The 18,938-nt window shown below is 38.5% G+C and overlaps 1 protein-coding gene across 5 annotated transcripts in view; it reads left to right on the top strand.

Annotated features, from left to right (window-relative positions):
• Positions 1-18,792, top strand: part of unc5b (unc-5 netrin receptor B) — a 54,021-nt gene extending 35,229 nt beyond the window's left edge. Inside the window, exons 2-17 of one of the 5 annotated variants that reach the window (XM_026261508.1) lie at positions 3,552-3,776; positions 4,309-4,452; positions 4,726-4,829; positions 5,145-5,325; positions 7,321-7,488; positions 7,594-7,758; positions 9,058-9,090; positions 11,652-11,846; positions 12,155-12,490; positions 13,438-13,525; positions 14,299-14,467; positions 14,568-14,807; positions 14,897-15,046; positions 15,879-16,043; positions 16,128-16,306; positions 16,390-18,792. In XM_026261508.1, the coding sequence (XP_026117293.1) occupies positions 3,552-3,776; positions 4,309-4,452; positions 4,726-4,829; positions 5,145-5,325; positions 7,321-7,488; positions 7,594-7,758; positions 9,058-9,090; positions 11,652-11,846; positions 12,155-12,490; positions 13,438-13,525; positions 14,299-14,467; positions 14,568-14,807; positions 14,897-15,046; positions 15,879-16,043; positions 16,128-16,306; positions 16,390-16,555 (2,708 nt within the window). In that variant the 3' untranslated portion in view covers positions 16,556-18,792. Of the gene's footprint in view, positions 1-3,551; positions 3,777-4,308; positions 4,453-4,725; positions 4,830-5,144; positions 5,326-7,320; positions 7,489-7,593; positions 7,759-9,057; positions 9,091-11,651; positions 11,847-12,127; positions 12,491-13,437; positions 13,526-14,298; positions 14,468-14,567; positions 14,808-14,896; positions 15,047-15,878; positions 16,044-16,127; positions 16,307-16,389 lie in introns of all 5 variants that reach the window. The other 4 variants (XM_026261507.1, XM_026261510.1, XM_026261509.1 and 1 more) reach the window with 4 other exon arrangements.
• Positions 18,793-18,938: the final 146 nt, after the last annotated feature.

Raw genomic sequence — 18,938 nt, 5'->3', positions numbered from 1 at the left:
CGTGTGTTGTCCCTTTGAGCATTTCTGTTTCTCTTCCATTGCAATCTTAACAGAATCGCTTCACGCACATCCCAAAGTGCATCTGCCTCTGCTTTGGACGCGGTCTTGTTTTTGTGTTCATGAGTGTGCATGGTTGTTTGCACATATGTGTGGATGTTTACACCCTTCCCAGAGACTGAGATCTGGGAGGCTTTGGTCCCGGCTGTGTCTTGTCTATCATTACAGTGATAAAAGACCTGCAGTCGGGGGCCTCTTAAGAGCTTCCCTCTTTTTAGGAGTGCCAGGACCATTCCAGCTAAATTGTGGGCTGCCAAAGGGCCTGATGGGTATTCATGTCTGCTCTTCAAACTGTTTGAGAGCCTTCTTTGTAAAGTTAGTGTCCAGCCCAGTGGAGTATGAATATATATATATATATATATATACACAAACCTCCTTATTTAATTTTTAGCCTCTTGTTTTATTTTTGATTTTTTGATTTCATTTTTTGATTTAGTCTTTATTGTGTGCTTTTTTTCTACATTTATTTCACCTTATTTTTAACAATCAAGCTAATTTTACAATTTAAGAAATCAAGCTTTGTTGATTGACAGACAGACATACATTTAGACAGGCAGGCAGATAGATAGATAGATAGATAGATAGATAGATAGATAGATAGATAGATAGATAGATTAGAAAAACCATCATCTCCTTTCCATATGCTCAGGACTGTATCTGTCTCACTGATTCTATCTTTTTCACACTGACTTTCACACATGTTTTGTCACCCAAAAGATCCTGCATTCACACACGTGCACACACACACACACACACACACACACAAATACACATACACACACAAAAAGAACTCCAGCACACATTCTCTCTCAGCTTCTTTCCTTGTTTCCACAAAATGTCTTTCTTTTTTCCTCTTCTCTGTGTGTGTGTGTGACAGGGAATGACAGGCTATGTTTTTGACTGGTGATTTTCTGTAGCAATCGATGCCATATGGAGGTAGTGTGGAAAAAGAGAAACACAATTGCTTATCGACAGAGAAGTCAAAGTCTGAAAAAGACAAGCTGACAGCTGTCGGAGGAGAGAGCGACACAAAGGGAGGAAAGGAGAAAAGGGAAGAGAGAGAGAGAGAGAGAAAAATAGAGATGCAGAGTTAGTCATTGGCACAATGCACTTTCATGTCTTGAAAGGGAGAGCGATATTTGTGAAAGTGCTGAAACGATTGAATCTCTCTGTTAACAAAGTATTATTATTTTTTATGCTTTTTTATGACGTGCAGAGTTTATAATGGTGACAATTTTGTGAACACCATCCTCTAAGATATTGCTTGAAATGTCAAGAGGATGCTTTGTGTTGTCTGTGACTAATGGATAAAACACTTTTTTGTTTAACTCTTTTCTTATTTTGTCTTTTATTTTAACGATTTTATTTTATTTTTATTTTAATATTTCATTATTTTTTTTATTTTGTATATATTTTTTATTTTAATCTGTACTTTAGGTATATATATATATATATATATATATATATATATATATATATATATATATATATATATATATATATATATACTGAGTGTGTGTCCTAATGTTTTTTGTTTTTCACTGTGAGCTTGGAGAAAGGACGTAGCTGTCATAAAATGACACAAAGTTGGACTGACACTTTCAGCTATAGGACCTTCTATGTGTGACCTATCTGATGTGTGTGTGCGTAAATTAGATTTGATTGTGACGAACACACACAGTAACACTACACAGGACTTTGCCTAGTTGTAAAATCTCAAGATTCTGTGTAATAAATAACATTGAGACATTTTCGTTTGACTATATTGTGAAGTAGCACTGAAGGTGTAATGATTTGGAAATGTTTGTGATAATGCATTAGTGGTCAAGCCTAGTTTTTTTTTTTTTTTGCTCTCTTTCTCTCTATCCCGCTCTCTTCCTCTGTTCTGCCCTTTCTATTTCGACCTGCCCTGTATAGAGTTTCTCCTCCTTTGTATGTGAAAACACCCTCCCAAATCCAATTTTCAACTTGCTCTTCCCTCACCTCTTTCACCTCTGCAGTCAGCGGACAAGTCCAGACCCTGCACCTCTCACACACGCTTGTTCCATCAAACACAGAGGCACACAAAGACAGTTGACCCGCATGTCAGCCTTCAGAGCACTTATGATGTCTCCTCACCACCCAGTCTCTCACGCTCTCTCCATTTCTGTCCTTCAGTCTTTCTCTTTGGATCTGCATTTTACCATTTATTGAATTCTGAACAGGTGCGAGTTTTAGGGGCAATTAACCCACAACCTGAACATAAGCTGATGTGCATGAGAAGAATATTTCTGGCTTTTTTTGTTTTTTTTTGATGGTATATTACATTTTATGTAGTGATTTCACTGACATGGAAAGGATCAGATAAGAGAAATGAGTAAGTATATAAATATCTGTTTAAAAAAACACTTCTGTTTTAAACTATTTAACATTTAATTAATTCCTGTGATGGCAAAGCTGCTGATTTTGGAGCCCAACCTGCTACAGGATATGAATGAGAACTTAATCATGTTCCTGCGCTGCAGCAAGATAAGCTGTGCCGTCAGAAATATTTTAGTCACATCATTACAATGCCTGTTGATGACAGTTGTACATGCGTGATAATTAAACTCAAGCAGTGCCTTCAACCATGAGAGCCTTTGCAGTTTAATGGGTGAACTCTCCCCGTCACGGCCAAAAGGAGGTGTCATCTCCATCGGAGTCGGATTTTTGTTTGTAATTGCCTTTGTTGTCATTTGTGATTATGCCTGCCAATGAGAGAGCTGCTCTGGGATGAGTTTTTAGGCTTGACATTGACTATTATTTCCATTTTGCAGACTAGGGAAGAATAGAAATTGAAAACAAATGTAGTGCATTGAGCTGGGGGGAAAACCCCAAGGATGTTTACTTATCTGAACACATGCCATCAAGTTTAAGCACATTATCACTCTAGTATAATTAAGGTTAGTCAAGAAAAATAGCATTTCACAGCCCCACCCCGACCAAAAAAAAGTGCGCTCTGAGAAGTGTGTGCTACAAATCACAGAAAGTGCAAACCAACAGCTCTCTGGTTTTGCCCCGCGGCGCCAGTGTCTACAGACCTCATTTTCACTCTGTAGTCAATAGTCTGTGTAGCTTTTAATGCTCGAAAGGTTAACAGCATTGTCGTGTTGGAGGTGACAGGGCCTGGGTGCGGAGCCGTGAAACACGAAGGCCCCTGGATGAGCTCTGTGCTGGGAGGGATCTGTCACTGGGAAAATGTCAGGGGATAATGTGTGATCACTGGGCGTTTCAATGGAAGGTCAAGCTCCCCCACCTTCATCGTGGCTCTGTGTGGACTCCCCAGGGATGCTTTACTGAGCAGACGCTGTATTACTAGAGTACTGTACACTTGAAATGTCACGGACCGAGTCTTTCTCAACACACACTGACTGTCTCGACCATTACCCCTCAGGCCAAACTCATTTGCTGTGACAGAGACATGCTTGTGAATAAACTGTACACATGTTCTTACCTCTCTGCCTCTGTTTTTGTAGATGGCAGCGATTACAGCGAAGTTCTCCCGGACTCATTTCCGTCTGCCCCGGCTGAACCGTTACCGGAATTCCAGAGCGAGCCGGAGGACGCCTTCATAGTGAAAAACAGACCGGTCAAACTTTCCTGCAAGGCTGCGCCAGCCACGCAGATATACTTCAAATGCAATGGAGAATGGGTGAATCAGAATGACCATGTGACCAAGGAGAGTCTAGACCCAATCACAGGTAAAGTGTGGAGATATGGACAAAAAGTATGTGGACGCCATATGTGACCCTGGACTACAAAACCAGTGTTAAGTGTCAATTTTTCGAAGCTTTCAAGTGATGTATGGTTTGACTTTTTGTCATTTTTTGTGGTCCAGGTTCACATATGTGATTGTTGAACATTGACTTGTAAAACCATAGACATTAATAGGTAGTTAGAGGTTAGAATTAATCTCAAACATGTCTGTTGGAGTACAGGTGTTGGCTTGGTGAAGTTTCTATGTACTGTAGAATAGGCTACACTTCAGAGATTGATTCCAGAAAGTTGACAGTTGAGTCGATCCCATTCATTTTCTCCACTGGGGAATTGATTTTGAACGAACGTTCTGTATAAACCTTTAAAGACAAACATACTGTGCTAAAAACATCTCCAAAAATGTATTATTTTAAATAAAAAAAGCACAGTCTGGGGCTTGCAATTTCACTACATCTGTCAGAAGTGATGCATGCATTTAAAACTTGATTGATATGTTCCTGTTTTTTTCTGTCTCAGGTCTAGTGGTGAGAGAGGTAGATATCTCTGTCTCCCGGACGCAGGTAGAGGAGTTGTTTGGACTGGAGGATTATTGGTGCCAGTGTGTTGCCTGGAGCTCGGCAGGCACCACAAAGAGCCGGCGGGCTTACGTCCGCATCGCCTGTGAGTTTGTGTTCAGCAGCTTATGTGATCTGTCGGTGTCAAATGCCTTCTTAGGCAGGCACTCTGCATTTAAAAGACAGAACCTGAAGAGAACCTAGTATTCTGACTAAAGAACACTCACTATTTTTGCTTGTGCTATTTTAATTCATAACACATGCTTTTTTGGTTGTTGTTTTGTTGCTTAGAATTAAAAAAAATGGAAGCACTTAGATTTTTGTTGTTGTTGTTGTTGTTGTTGTTTTTGTAAAAAATAAATATTTCTGTGTTTATCAGACCTAAGGAAGAACTTTGAACAGGAGCCACTTGGCAGGGAAGTGCGTCTGGAGCAGGAAGTCTTGTTGCAGTGTCGTCCACCAGAGGGCATCCCGCCTGCTGAGGTGCAATATCGCCTTCCTATGCTTTCTGTTATTGTTTCAACCTCCAACTGGGTTTTTTTCTCAGTTTGTTTCATGCATAATAACTAACATACAATCTTTGATTGTGGCTGTACTATAATATCACTGGCTTGATAAAACTTTCAACCACGCAGGATATTTTACACTGTATATATTCATCCAGTTATACCTTTTTTGTATTCAGAGCATGCCTGGTGCTTTTTAATTTTCTGTTCAAATGGTTTTAAGTGCAGTTTTGTTCCTGATGCACATCATTCTACTTCAAAGTGAATGGATTGATTTCTTATAATGCCACAGGTGGACTGGCTGAAGAACGAAGAGCTCATTGACCCAGCGCTGGATTCAAACTTTCTAATTACCATCGACCATGACCTGATCATCAAGCAGGCTCGACTCTCTGACACGGCTAACTACACCTGTGTGGCTCGCAATGTGGTCGCTAAGCGACGTAGCAGCACTGCCACACTCATCGTCTACGGTAACCACTTGACCAATCAGAATCCCTGCAGTGATCCGAATCATTGATTGAAACTATCAAGGGGAATTTCTCTAGACAAAAGAAAACTAGAATCACGCCTAGTGTTTATGAATATTTATCATACAGCTTTCTGAAATACTCATTTTCGCCATTTTGCAGTCTATAATGATCATTTAAAATTTGACCAAAGTTTCATGTTTTTTTGTCTTACTTTGCACTCTTTTTATTCCAGTTTAATTTAAATAGTTCAAATATTTTCACTGCCATTCAAAAGTTTGGGGTCAGTTAATTTTATTGTTAGAATCCATTTTTGTACATTAAGGATGCATAAAAGGTTTATAATGTTATAAAATATTTATTTTTCATTGATAACATACATCCTCAGATGCTTTTCCTTCAGTAATTTTGCAATGACTGGAGCCTTTGTTCCAGGAGGTTGTGTCATCAGATGGTTACCAAGGATCCTGAAGTGTTTCGACCCTTAACCGTAACACTCTACTGTTGGTGGGTCAGCAGTTGTAGCCAGCCATTCAAGTCTCTCTTTGTTGCCTCCCCCAGTCTACGCACTGCCTTCTTTCTCTCAATCCCCTTCACTCCAGTGTCTGTCATCAGCTTCCAGGCTGATTGGGTGGGGAAGCCCCCCTACTGTACATCCAACCTCAACTGGGTACAACCATGTCTGCTAACCTTTGTCCCTGCACTCCTGCACTAGATCTTTATAGTGTTCTGACTTCCTTTCAAATGCCTCCTCCCACCCCTCTTCCCACTGCACTGTAAGCTCCACTAGGATGATCTTCTTTCCTTCTGTGGAGGAAAGGACCGTATCAGGTCTTAAGGTTGTGTGGACGACATCTGGGAACTGAAGCCTTCTCTTCAGGTCTACCCTAAGCTCCCGTGCTTGGGCAGACTGCAGGAGAACCTTGTGGCTTTGTCCCCTCCTCGACGAATGTTATACCAGGTGGCGTCTTTCTCTTATGTTGACATTTCCTGGTTCTCTCCTGCTCTAGGATGTCAGCTAGCACAGTCAGTTCTTTGTCAGTGTGGCATCTGTATCTGCCCTGGGCAAGCACGGTCTTACTTCCTGTCAAGATGTGTGCCATCGTTGCCTTTTGCCTGCAGAGCTTACATGTTGGGTCATCCCTCATTCCCGATTTGTGTAGGTTCACAGGGGTTGGAATGGTGTCAAAGACGGCCCTAAGCAAGAATGAGATCCGGTATGGCTCGAGTCGAGCCTCCAAAGGTCAGCCCATGTCACCTTCCTCTTGGGGAGATACCACCTTGTCCAGGCTCCCTGGATTCCTAGCTCCACTTTGCCTTCCTTCCCTCTGCTAGGTCCCTTATTTCTGCCTGGAAAATGTCTCTTCTCTCCCACACCTTTGGAAGTGGGTCATTCCTAGGCCTTGCCTTCCCATGGATGGTGCTTCTATGATGTCTTTGAGCATTAAGTTTCCTTCTGCTAGGGCCAGAGATGCTGAGGCCTTTCAATTCCATCCTGACCTGGTTTGTATTGTTATAATATTATATAATTCTATATTTATAATAACTGTTTTTACTCTACTTATATTCTGAAAATTCTTACCAACCCCAAACTTTAGAATGGTAGGTTACATAATATTTATGCACAAAATCAATATTTTATGTTAATTTATTAAATAATTTGGTAAGTATCTGTGTAATGAGTGCATTAATCTATAAAAAAAAAAAAAAAAACCTTGAGGAAGTTTCAAGGTACTCTCTGCTTTAAATTAGGGTCCTGGTTGTCCTGTAATATTATGACATGCTGACTCACTGTACATTATCTCTTATGTTTGACATAATATGCAGTTCTTTTGTACATTGTGTCCTGTTGTACTGCTCAAAGTAGTTCATTTTGCATTGCTGCTTGTTTTTCTTTGAATAGTCCAGTGAGTGGATCTAACAGGCTTCATTCTCCTCAGAGCAAACTGCATATCAGTGTATATTGGCTCATGTATATGTTTATCTGGCTCTTCTTAGTGAGTGGGGGCTGGTCATCCTGGACAGAGTGGTCAGAGTGCAATGCTCAATGTGGGCGGGGTTGGCAGCGACGAACACGCAGTTGCACCAATCCAGCACCGCTCAATGGAGGAGCCTTCTGTGACGGCCCACCATTCCAGAGGGTCACCTGCACCACCCTCTGTCCAGGTGAAGACTGACACCTGTCACAATCTTACAGACACACTATATTCATATCAGATCCACTAACAGATTCATGATTCGCTGTGTAAATGCTCATTATGTATTTTCTAGTGGACGGAGGCTGGACTGAGTGGGCCAAGTGGTCAGCGTGTGGGACAGAGTGCACACACTGGAGAAGCCGGGAATGTCAGGCACCCCCACCCCGTAACGGAGGACGTCACTGCAGCGGCAGCATGATGGAGAGCAAGAACTGCACAGAAGGACTGTGTGCTCGCTGTAAGTCACATGACCGAAATATATATATAATTAAACAGTACACATATATTATGTAAACAAAAACTTTTATTTTGGATTTAATTTTGTTTGACAGCACTAATATAGATATATAAGCACACAACAAAATTACTAAAACTTCAACTTATTTTAAAGTAATGTTACTAAATATTTATATTTCAAATAAATGCTGTTTTTGATCTTTTGAACTTTCTATTCATCAGAGAATCCTGAAAAAAAAATCATGGCTGATGAAAATTCAGCTTTGCCATCACAGAAATAACTGATATTTTAAAATACATTAAAATGGAGAACAAATTAGCTTAAAGTTAAAATTTTTGCTATCACAAAAATCTTAGCTATCACAAAAATAATTGATATTTTAAAATAGATTCAAATGGAGAACAAATGTACTTAAAGCTAAAATTAATACCATTAAACATGTTACTTGAAATAAAATACATGTAACTGTAAAATATATCTAACAAATATTTCTAGTTGCCAGGGCAGTGTTTCTAATTTTCATTTAGTAAAAAAAATAAAAATAAAAAATAAACTGTCACTGGTCCTCACACCCTCAGAAAATGAGTTAGCACATGGCTGTGAGCACAGATGGGCAAGAGGGTAAACGGTGAAGTATGGGCAGCCAGACAAAATGTACTTTAATACTAGCAAGTGAAGAAACACATCAGCCATGTGATGGTGAGCCAGATTCATCTTGACACTGGATGCTCAACCCAGAGCTGATTTTGGAAGAGCACAACTGACAGCAGTGAATTATCTCAGGAGAACATCAATAGCATGCTCACACACACACACTCACACTCACATATGCACACACTATTCAGCCAGAACACAGTGCAGACTGGAAGTTTAAGTGTGGTCTGTCTGGGCTTAAAGTTGGAGCACAACCCAGATTCAAGCATCAATAATGCAGCATTGACACACACACACACAAACACACACACATACATACATTTATATATATATATATATATATATATATATATATATATATATATATATATATATATATATATATATCTCCTCACAAATGATTCCTCTAGTGCCTACCATCCCTTGAGAACGCTAACATATTTACTTTTGCTCTGCCTGCCATAAACTTACTGTGATTTCTGAGTTTATGCTTTGATATATCATTTGAGTCTTGTATTTGCATTTATGGATTATTTGTTCCACTTTCATTTGCAGTCATCTCTGATCTACGCTCATAACTTTGCTCATCCATCCTCATGTTCATTATTTCTTGTTTTGTCTTTGTTTTTGCCTTTTTTCTGACAGATAAAAAGGTTTCTATTGAACAAGCAACCCATCGTAAGTTTTACTTTTAATAACAGTGTTTTTATTTGACATCCACTTTTAACCCTCTCTCTCTGTGTGTCTGGCTACTCACGTGATTGTGTCTGGGAAACCCAAGGAAAAGTGACTGGAAATATGAATCTATATAGATGCTATATAAGTATGATCATGAAGTACGTGTGTGGGTGTGTGTGTGTACTGTTTCACTCTGTCACTTCTGTCCTGTTCATCTCTGGATATGCAGCACACTGTCCTGCATGATAAAGCTGAACCTCATGAAATGAAGTCAAAACTTCATATGAACTGAGAATATGAAATAGATGATAGCACCTCACAGTCCATTTTTAAAATGTATACAGTCACAAGACTTGTACAGCTTGTGAAGACTTGTACAGCTTGTTTTTTAAAATGACTATTTATTTATTTATAATTACCATTTCTAATTTTAATTAATCAGTTAAAGTAATTATATTATATTATATTATATTATTAATTATGTAGGATGTCACCATATTTTGAACTGACATGGGACAACTATTTATTTATTATTTATTGGCTAAGAATCTAAAAATAATCAAATATTGGTTGATTTAATTGACTTGGCTTCTATGTATATGTGTGTGTGTGTGTGTGACTGTGTGTGTCTACATATATTATGTATTATATATATATATATATATATATATATATATATATATATATATATATATATATATATATATATATATATATATATATATATATATATATATATATATATATATATATATAATTTTTTTTTTTTTTTTTTTTTTTACTATTTAGATACTACTTTTAGTCATAAGACGTTGTTGGCAAATATAGTTAAAGGGATAGTTCACCCAAAAAATGACAATTCTGTCATCATTTACTCATTACTTAACCTCATGTCATTCCAAACCTGAATGAGTTTCTTAATTATGTTGAACATAAAAGGAGATATGTTGAAGAATGATGGCAATCAAAGAGTTGATGGTCCCCATTGTCTTCAATAGTACTTCTTTCCCTATAATGGAAATCAATTGGAACCAACAACTTTTTTTCTTAAAAATTCTTCAAATTATTTTATTTTGTGTTCAACGTGAAAAATAAACTTATACAGGGTTGGAATGACATGAGGGTGAGTAAATGAAAACAACGTTTTCATTTTGGGGTAAACTATTCCTTAACTGTTGGACATTTTAATAAATTTCAGACTTTTATCTCAGACTCTGTGTAATTACTAAAAGCTTACAAATGTACTTGTGATTTTACATTAATTAATTCTAAATAGCATATGCAATTTATTAACACACACTCACATAACACACAGGAAAATGTGCATAAGAATTCCTGGAAGATGATGTATAATACATACAGTATGTGATATGGGTTCAGAAGACATTTAAGTTAATGGCTGTGCATCTTACTGGCCCAGAGCGATCAATAGTGTAGCTCACAGTTCAAGTGATGCTAATATTCTGAGATCAATGTGACATTCAGCACTTGAGAGACCAAAAAGTAACGCACCTAATTCAGCTTGGTACCTATTGCTATAATAAGTTAAGACGGCTGTCAGATTCACTTCTGTCCTGCCACGTGAGCCCTTTTTCCTACTCGCACACTTCACACGCATCTGCTCTCTTCCTCATTTTTTTTTTCGCCTCTGTGTCTCTTGAGTGCAGCACCTATGTGATCACCCCTATCTCCCCTCGTCTCCTGAAGCCTTTTTATAGCATACTATGGTATGTAAATATAGGACTTAATTCAGTGATGACTGAATAAAAAAGATCTAGGGATCAAGAGTCACAAAGAGAGTCCCACAATGCACTGTTAGATCCACAGCACCCCCAACTGTTCATAGGCTACATGTTTCGGATTTTAGACCCTTATTATTATCCTCAGAGCACCTTAAATCTGTTTAATAACCACAAAAATATCAACCAATGTTTGCAATCACTAGTTACATTCTGATAGGCTGCTGCTACGAAACTTATGAAAAGTATGAGAAACTTTTACATCTTTCTTTCTTTCTTTCTTTCTTTCTGATTATTGGTTACTTACCTATGAATTAAATAAACAGACCATTTTTAAATTATTCACATGCATCAGATACTTTTACTTATTTAAATAAACAGTTCATTTTTAAATGACACTTTTTGCAGCTTTGCAGCAATACAATTATTTCTTGTTATTATTGTGAATTTATTATTACTATTTAAATAATGGTTATTATTAATAAAGGTTGTATTAATAGCAATCGCTGTCTACATTCACCAGTTACAATCTGATTGTCCAGTGCCACATAGAAATGAAGCAGCTGAAGGAAAACATGTAAACCTCCATAAATGACACATAAAAACTAAATGAACTGTGAATGGTTACTTTGTGTCAATCAAACTGCCATTTTGCAGTGGACGAGTCTTGGTTAGAACAAGCTCCTATGTTAAATGTCGGAGTATCAACTTCTCCTTCCAACTTATTTTCTTTTGATCACACTTTTGTGTTGCATAATGTATTGATTTACATCTGTGATATGTTTGCATGTGTGAATAAGTGTGTATCTGTATGTGTCTCAGCCCTGGGCTCTGGCGCTGGTGTAGCGGTGTATGCGGGGCTGGTGGGAGCTTTACTGCTGTGTGTGATCCTCGTGCTGTGTGTGGGCATCCTGGTCTATCGTCGGAGCTGTCGCCATCTTCACGGTGAAATCACTGATTCGTCCTCGGCCCTTACTGCTGCCTTTCACCCCGGCAACTACAAACCTCCACGACAGGGTGAGACATCAGTGTTTCCTCAATTTCTTTTTCTTTTTCATTCTCACTCCTTCTCTCACACCTACACTCCTTATATAAACTCGATGTATGTTAAGTTTTAATCCTTTCTCCTGCTGTCACCTGCTCTCTCGAAACTATTTAATCTGCTATAACTTGTTTATATGGCTCCATTTTTAAATCCTCTCCTCTTTAATACTCTCATTTCTTAGGCAAATCCTCTCTTAACTTTGCAGCTAGCCGGAAACATTTCTTTCTCTCTTTTTGCTTCTCTACTTTGTTAGATAATCCACACCTCCTGCATCCGACAGCTCCTCCCGACCTCACAGCCAGTGCCGGATCCTTCCGCGGGCCGCTTTTCTCACTGCAGCAGGCCACCCTGGACTCTCAGCATAAGATCCCCATGACCACATCTCCCCTGTTGGATCCACTTCCTAGCCTGAAGATAAAGGTGTACAACTCCTCCACCATGTCCTCCCTCGAGCTGCCAACTGGCCCGGGCTCCACTGATGGGGAGATCATGAGCCTGAAGACTGTGGGCTCTGGACCTAAAGACCATCATGGGCATACGCTGCCCAGGGAGCCCAGTCACAGTGCCAGCGCCACACTAGGCTCCCTTGGGGGCCGTCTCACCATCCCTAATACAGGTAATAGACCTTAAAGAAGCCGGATCTGACACTTTTCTAGTGTTATTTTGATAATGTCCGCTTATGTTAAAGTTGGATATTTTTTTTTTCTAGTTTGATGCACAATTTGTAAAAAAATAAAATTATAATAATAATAAAATATTTAATAATATTTTTAATATTTTGTATGAGATATTTCTTAACTACATTTAATGTATGTTTAATATAACGAGAAAAAAACCTAATATATATATATATATATATATATATATATATATATATATATATATATATATATATATATATATATATATATATATAATTTTATAATTATATTATTTATATTATGTCATTAAATAAAATCAAATTAAATTATAAAAACTAAATATTTAATATCAATTTTATTCATGTTTTAGTTATTTCTTAAATAAATAGAATATTTAAAATGTAAGCGATAAGGTACGAGCTTATTCACAATAAAGCCTTGACTTATTCATATTAAAATATTAAAACCAAAAATTTGGTTTTAATATTTTCAGGCATGACTTATTCACAGTAGAAGATATTAAAATAAAAAAAAATTATGTATTGATATGTTACTTTTTAAAAAAGTTGTCCTTTCTGCTAAAAAAATAGTTCCTGATAGCAACAGTGAACGACAAGAAAATGTTCCGATGTTACGTGCCACACACATACAGTACATCTGCTTATCTCTCAGCATGAAAAAATGTCTGTTTTCTGGCAGGGCACGAGTTTGCAAGCGTCATTACAGTGTAAATTGATGGACATATAGACATACAGAATCATACCTGAAACAGAAAACTCTTAAATACAGTAATATTCCCTCCTCCTTTAGGCTCACATTACTGTGCAAAATATTGTAATGATGTACTCTCTTAAACTAATAAATTAAGCTTTTTTTTTTTATTTTTTTTTATCCTCCCTCTGTCCTCCTTTTCCCCTGCCAGGGGTGAGCCTGCTGGTTCCACCAGGGACGATTCCTCAGGGCAAGTTCTACGAGATGTATCTCATTATTAACAAATGGGAGAAAACAACGTAAGTCAGCCACTTAAAACAGTTTCTCAGTGCCCTGCCCCCATCACACTGTCATTTCCCCACTTATACCGCTTGCATTTATCTGTCACTTTGTGCACTAGCAAACAGTCCAGTTCAAGACATCTCAACAGCCTTTGCAGAACAATATTGACTGCACAAACGCTGTGACCCCAGTGGCAGCGCTAGGGAGAAAATAACATTTCAAAACTGTGACACAGTGGAAAAACACAAACAAACAAAAATGTCTTGAAAACACTGAATGGTTGTCTGACTTTTTTGCTGAGGCCCTCTCTCTCTCTTTTTTTTTTTTTTTACGGTGTTTGTTTTTGTTGTCAAAAATGAAATATATAAATATCACTGTGCCTTCAGAGCTTACAGACTGCAAGCTTTGTGTTTCTCACTATTTGTAGGTGCCATACGTTTTCTCATAACACTAATAATTAATGTCAGAGCCATAGGCTCTGGGTTAACACATCCTACATCTTTTCACACACTGAGCTTTGGTGCGCATGTGGTCGACACAAGTCTGAATATGGCTTGCAACATTTCTTTATCCCGCTGTGGTAGAAGGACAGAAATATATTAAGAAAAAAAAAGCTATTTTCTCTTTCAAAAATTTCAATCTCAGATTACTTTAAACGAGAGAGTAGAAACTTTGGGACACTGTGTATTTGATGATGTGCTCTTTAATTTTTTTATTGAATTTGTCAAGCGGCATGAATGTCATTGTGAATTAGGGCTGCTAACCTCTCTTGCTCTGTGTTTTGTGTCAGCTTGCCGTCAGATGGAAGTCAGACCGTATTAAGTCCGGTGGTGAGCTGCGGACCCTCTGGCATGTTGCTGAGCAGACCTGTGGTCCTAACCCTCCCTCACTGCGCCCAGCTAGAGCCCCCAGACTGGACCCTCACCCTCAAAACACAGAACCATCAAGGCGCCTGGGAGGTGAGGATGAGTTCTCAGAAATGAGAGAGTTCATTTCATAAACAAAGATGGGGAATAAGTGAGACATTTAGTGACACACTACTTTCCTCCCGTCCACTAGGAGGTGCTAACAGTGGGAGAGGAGAGTCTGTCAACGCCATGCTACCTACAGGTGGAGGAGCAAAGTTGTCATGTTCTGATGGAGCAGCTGGGGACGTATGGTCTGGTGGGACAGTCGGCTCCCCCTCGGCCAGCCTGTAAGAGGCTGCAGTTGGCCCTCTTTGCTCCCCGGGCTCCGTGCCTCTCTCTGGACTACAGTCTGAGGGTCTACTGCATACAGGACACCCCACATGCCCTAAAGGTCAGTCTGCCTGCCTCTCTTAGCGGCTTTACTTTGCCAATACATTTAGTTTGGAAACAGGCTAAAATCTTGTTATTCTCTTCCCGTAGGAGGTATTAGAGGTCGAGCGAAGTCTGGGTGGGGTTTTACTGGAAGATCCCAAACCTCTCCTCTTTAAGGACAGTTACCACAACCTGCGGCTATCAATCCATGACATTCCTCATTCTCATTGGAGAAGTAAACTCCTGGCTAAGTATCAGGTGAGAGATTTCATGTTGTTATTGGTTATACGGGTAGAATTTATTTTTATGTTTAAACCTTTTGGGATAAATGCAAATGTAAATTTCTCAAACTCTGAAACAACTTTCCTAAAAAAAAATGGGATAAATACCTTAAAATAAATCTTACAAATCAGTTGGGTTAAAGCCTGGGCAAATGTTTGGGGTCTGTGATTTAAAAAATAATAATAATTAGTCTTTCATGGTCACCAAGGCTGCGTTTATTTGATCAAATACAGTAAAAATATTTTATTGTGAAATATTATTTCAGTTTAAAACAACTGTTTTCTATTTTAATATATTTAAAAATGTAATTTTAGAAACTGAAACTGAATTTTCAGCAGTCATTACTCTAGTCTCGAGCGTCACATGATCCTTCAGAAATCATTCTAATATGCCGATTTGGTGCTTAGGTAACATTTCTTATTTTCATTGTTGAAAATGTCATGCTGATTAATATATATATATATATATATATATATATATATATATATATATATATATATATATATAATATATTATTTCCAAATTGTAGGGAAAATTCACTTTTTTCAAGATTCTTTGATGAATAGAATTCATCCATTTGAGTCCATCACTTTTTCAGTATTTTTCATCAGCAATCCATTCATTTTTTTTTATCTTACTGATCCCAGACTTTTGAATGGTTTTGAATGTTTGTATCAGTAAATAATATATATTTTTTTCAAATATATAAATGTATAAAAGTCTATCTGTAAATTTTTCTTAAATGATCAAATGTTACCAATTTCAGCATCCACAGATGGAATTGATGAATTCTGTCCCTGTTTCCCAGGAAATCCCGTTCTACCACATTTGGAGTGGGAGTCAGCGTCCGTTGCACTGCACCTTCAGTCTGGAGAGAGGAAGCCTGGTGGTTTCCCAGCTCACCTGCAAGATCTGTGTCAGACAGGTGGAGGGAGAAGGACAGATATTCCAGCTTAACACGGATATTCAAGAGGTACAGAGAAGATCTATTATTTATTGTCAAGTCACTAGTGCATGATTTAATAACTACTGATTTGTTTCTGCTCATCCTCTTCAGACCCTGCCCCCCCACTCACCTCTGCCAGCAGGCGGTTCATGTCTACCCTCGTCTCAGGTGGGCCCGTATGCTTTCCGCCTGCCCGTCTCCATACGCCAGAAGATATGTGCCAGTCTGGATGCCCCCAGCGCCCGCGGCTGCGACTGGAGAATGCTGGCTCGCAGGCTGGACTTTGACAGGTCTTTTACCTACACCAAAATAATCAGCATATATGTTTCTACACGACAGAATAATTTCATCTCTTTCCACGTCTCTCCCTCAGGTATCTGAACTATTTTGCAACCAAACCCAGCCCCACAGGTGTGCTGCTAGACCTGTGGGAAGCTTGTCACCAGGGTGACGCAGACCTGGTCTCTCTGGCGACGGCTCTTGAAGAAATGGGCAAGAGTGAGGTCTTGGTTGTCATGACGACGGACGGAGATTGCTGATCGGCGAATCAGAAGTGTGACGAGGGGACATATTTGCCACTAAAAACCTAGAATTCATGCAAGCGGATGGAAACTGCGTTCCAGTGCATCGTTACCTCAGTTCCTTTGTGCTCATGCAGAATATTCCAAGGATCACAACGGGGTCAAGCGCTCTGGGTGATCTCCGAATAATACATATCGAAATGTAGCAAACATGACGATGCACAAAAAAAAAGAGATGTTGTTCCAAAAGCAAGTCAGTGCGTTTTCTGGCACGGTCCTGATCGGCTCATGATTAAATGATAGTTGCATCATATTGATACACACTGATTCTCTGCTACACATACCAAGTGTTAAAGTACACGATCAAATGCCATCGCACATCAAGCTGCTGGCTTTGTTTCCTAGCGACCGCTAGATGCTAAAAGACACTGAGATTCTGCATCCGGTAAAACAGCAGTGCGCCAAGCTCCTCAGGAAACACGCTCGCAGAGAAATAAACAAGAGTATAGATGGAAACCCGGGATACCAACAAGGAACTCAGATCATCTGCCCTAAAATGAGCTTTCATGATGATTTCACTTGAAACAAACCACATGCTTCAGAGAGTTGCTTCACTTCGGCTTTAGTTTGAAGCATTGTTTTCTGTGTGTCTTTTGCAATGGCATACGTCCTCGTTAGCAGAGGACCAATCTTTTTGCTGGATTTTCATCTTTTTTTCTCTGGTTTTCATACCTTCATTAGCCTCTCTCTTTTTTATATTCTATTGATCATTTGTAACACAGGACAGCTTTCTGGTAAACACATATTAGTTTCCTATAGGGAACAGACTTTTTTTAAGTTATTATCCCTATTTGTGGATCACTGTTTTTCACTTTTCTGTTTGTTTCTGCTGTTATGCATCTGCTGCGTCGTTGCATTCGTCTGTCTCTTGGGCAGGATTGCAGTTAATATGTGCATTCAAAGGTTTTGTGATCTACTGACTTTTTTTTGGTCATTGAAACTAAGATGGGATGAAATTGAAATGTTCTGCTGAGGTTAAATGTGCTTTGATCCTTCTTGGGAAAGCGTACTGCAAATATACTGCACTGGTTAAATAAGATGAAAATTGTGCGGATGGCAGAAAGCCCTTTTCGGGGTTTGATTCCAGCCAGTCGTGCTGTTTAAATTATAAATAGTAGCCTTGAGAGGTGGCGTAAGTGCTCTGTTGATTGCAGTATGACCCACTTGCTCTTTATTGTCTGTTTTGACTTTCAGGTTTTAATGGGTTTCCCTTTAGTAAGCCTGAAAGCCATGGACCGCTTATTATCAGAAGTCATATAATCAGTTGAAGTGGATGTTGGTCCATTTCTTCTTCTTTTTTTTTTTTTTTTTTACATTTTCTTCACAAGTGTTCAAATGTCTGGCAACAAACAAAACTAAAAGAAAGTGCAGTATCTGTCCATGTCTGTAAAGGTGTGAATTAAATAACTGAGGTGTGTGTGTGAGAAAAAAAAAAGAAAACAGCGTGAGAGAGCTTGTTTGTTCCAACCTATGAGTCAGTGCTACAGTGTATATGAATGAACAGGCTTCATCATATCTGTTGTTCCTCCTTTCCCGTTATAAGTACTATGCAAGTGCACAACAAAAAGTGAATCTGTGGACGTCTTGATGTCTCGTGTGTATGAAGTACGTGGAATGGGATTCTTTACTGCTTTCCATCTTCTGATCACTGCTGTAACTAAGCTGGGGAAAACTGGACCTCTTAGGCCTCTCAGCTGTAATAAATGCAAACAAATTGACTTTAATTGCGGGTCAGGGATCCATGACCTCTGTGACGTTCCTAATAAATTGTTTAGGAAGCTTTTGGCTTGTCACCTGTGCCCTCACAACGAAGGTGTTTTTTTTTTTTTTGGAGGGTTATTTTTAACCCCTCTTCATGACGAAGGGTGCAAAGAACATTGAAAATCCCTGATGAACTCTGAAATGGCTCTGAAATGTTTCCAGTCTCTTTCGGTCAATGTTACATGAAAACGCCTTTGACATGTCTCATGTAAAGCTTCTCTCTGGATGGTAGTTGCTGTTTATGGATACTCAAGTGTGGCCGAATTTAACCTTTTTTTTTTTCAGATGTTATTTTATATCAAAGAAGGTACAGAAGAAGTCATGCGTTTTTTTCCATGTAATGCTGTAAAGTAATACTGTACATAAATGTTTAGACTTCTTACTGTAACTAAATATAATTTTTATGCAATAAATTATATTTCCTAGTTTAACAAGACAAGTGTGTTTTTGTGTTACTTAAAAAAAATAATCATACAGCTAAAATTGTATGTGTGAGTTTGTTTTTTAATTTTTTTTTATTTATTTTTTTTAAAGCTATTTGCCTTCTGGATCATCTTTGCATTAAATCATAAAATCACAA

This window comes from Carassius auratus, unplaced genomic scaffold (assembly GCF_003368295.1).
Source record: "Carassius auratus strain Wakin unplaced genomic scaffold, ASM336829v1 scaf_tig00215878, whole genome shotgun sequence".
In the NCBI taxonomy this organism is placed as follows: domain Eukaryota; kingdom Metazoa; phylum Chordata; class Actinopteri; order Cypriniformes; family Cyprinidae; genus Carassius; species Carassius auratus.
Note: the sequence above shows the minus strand (reverse complement) of the source record. Positions and strands in the feature narration are given on the sequence as shown.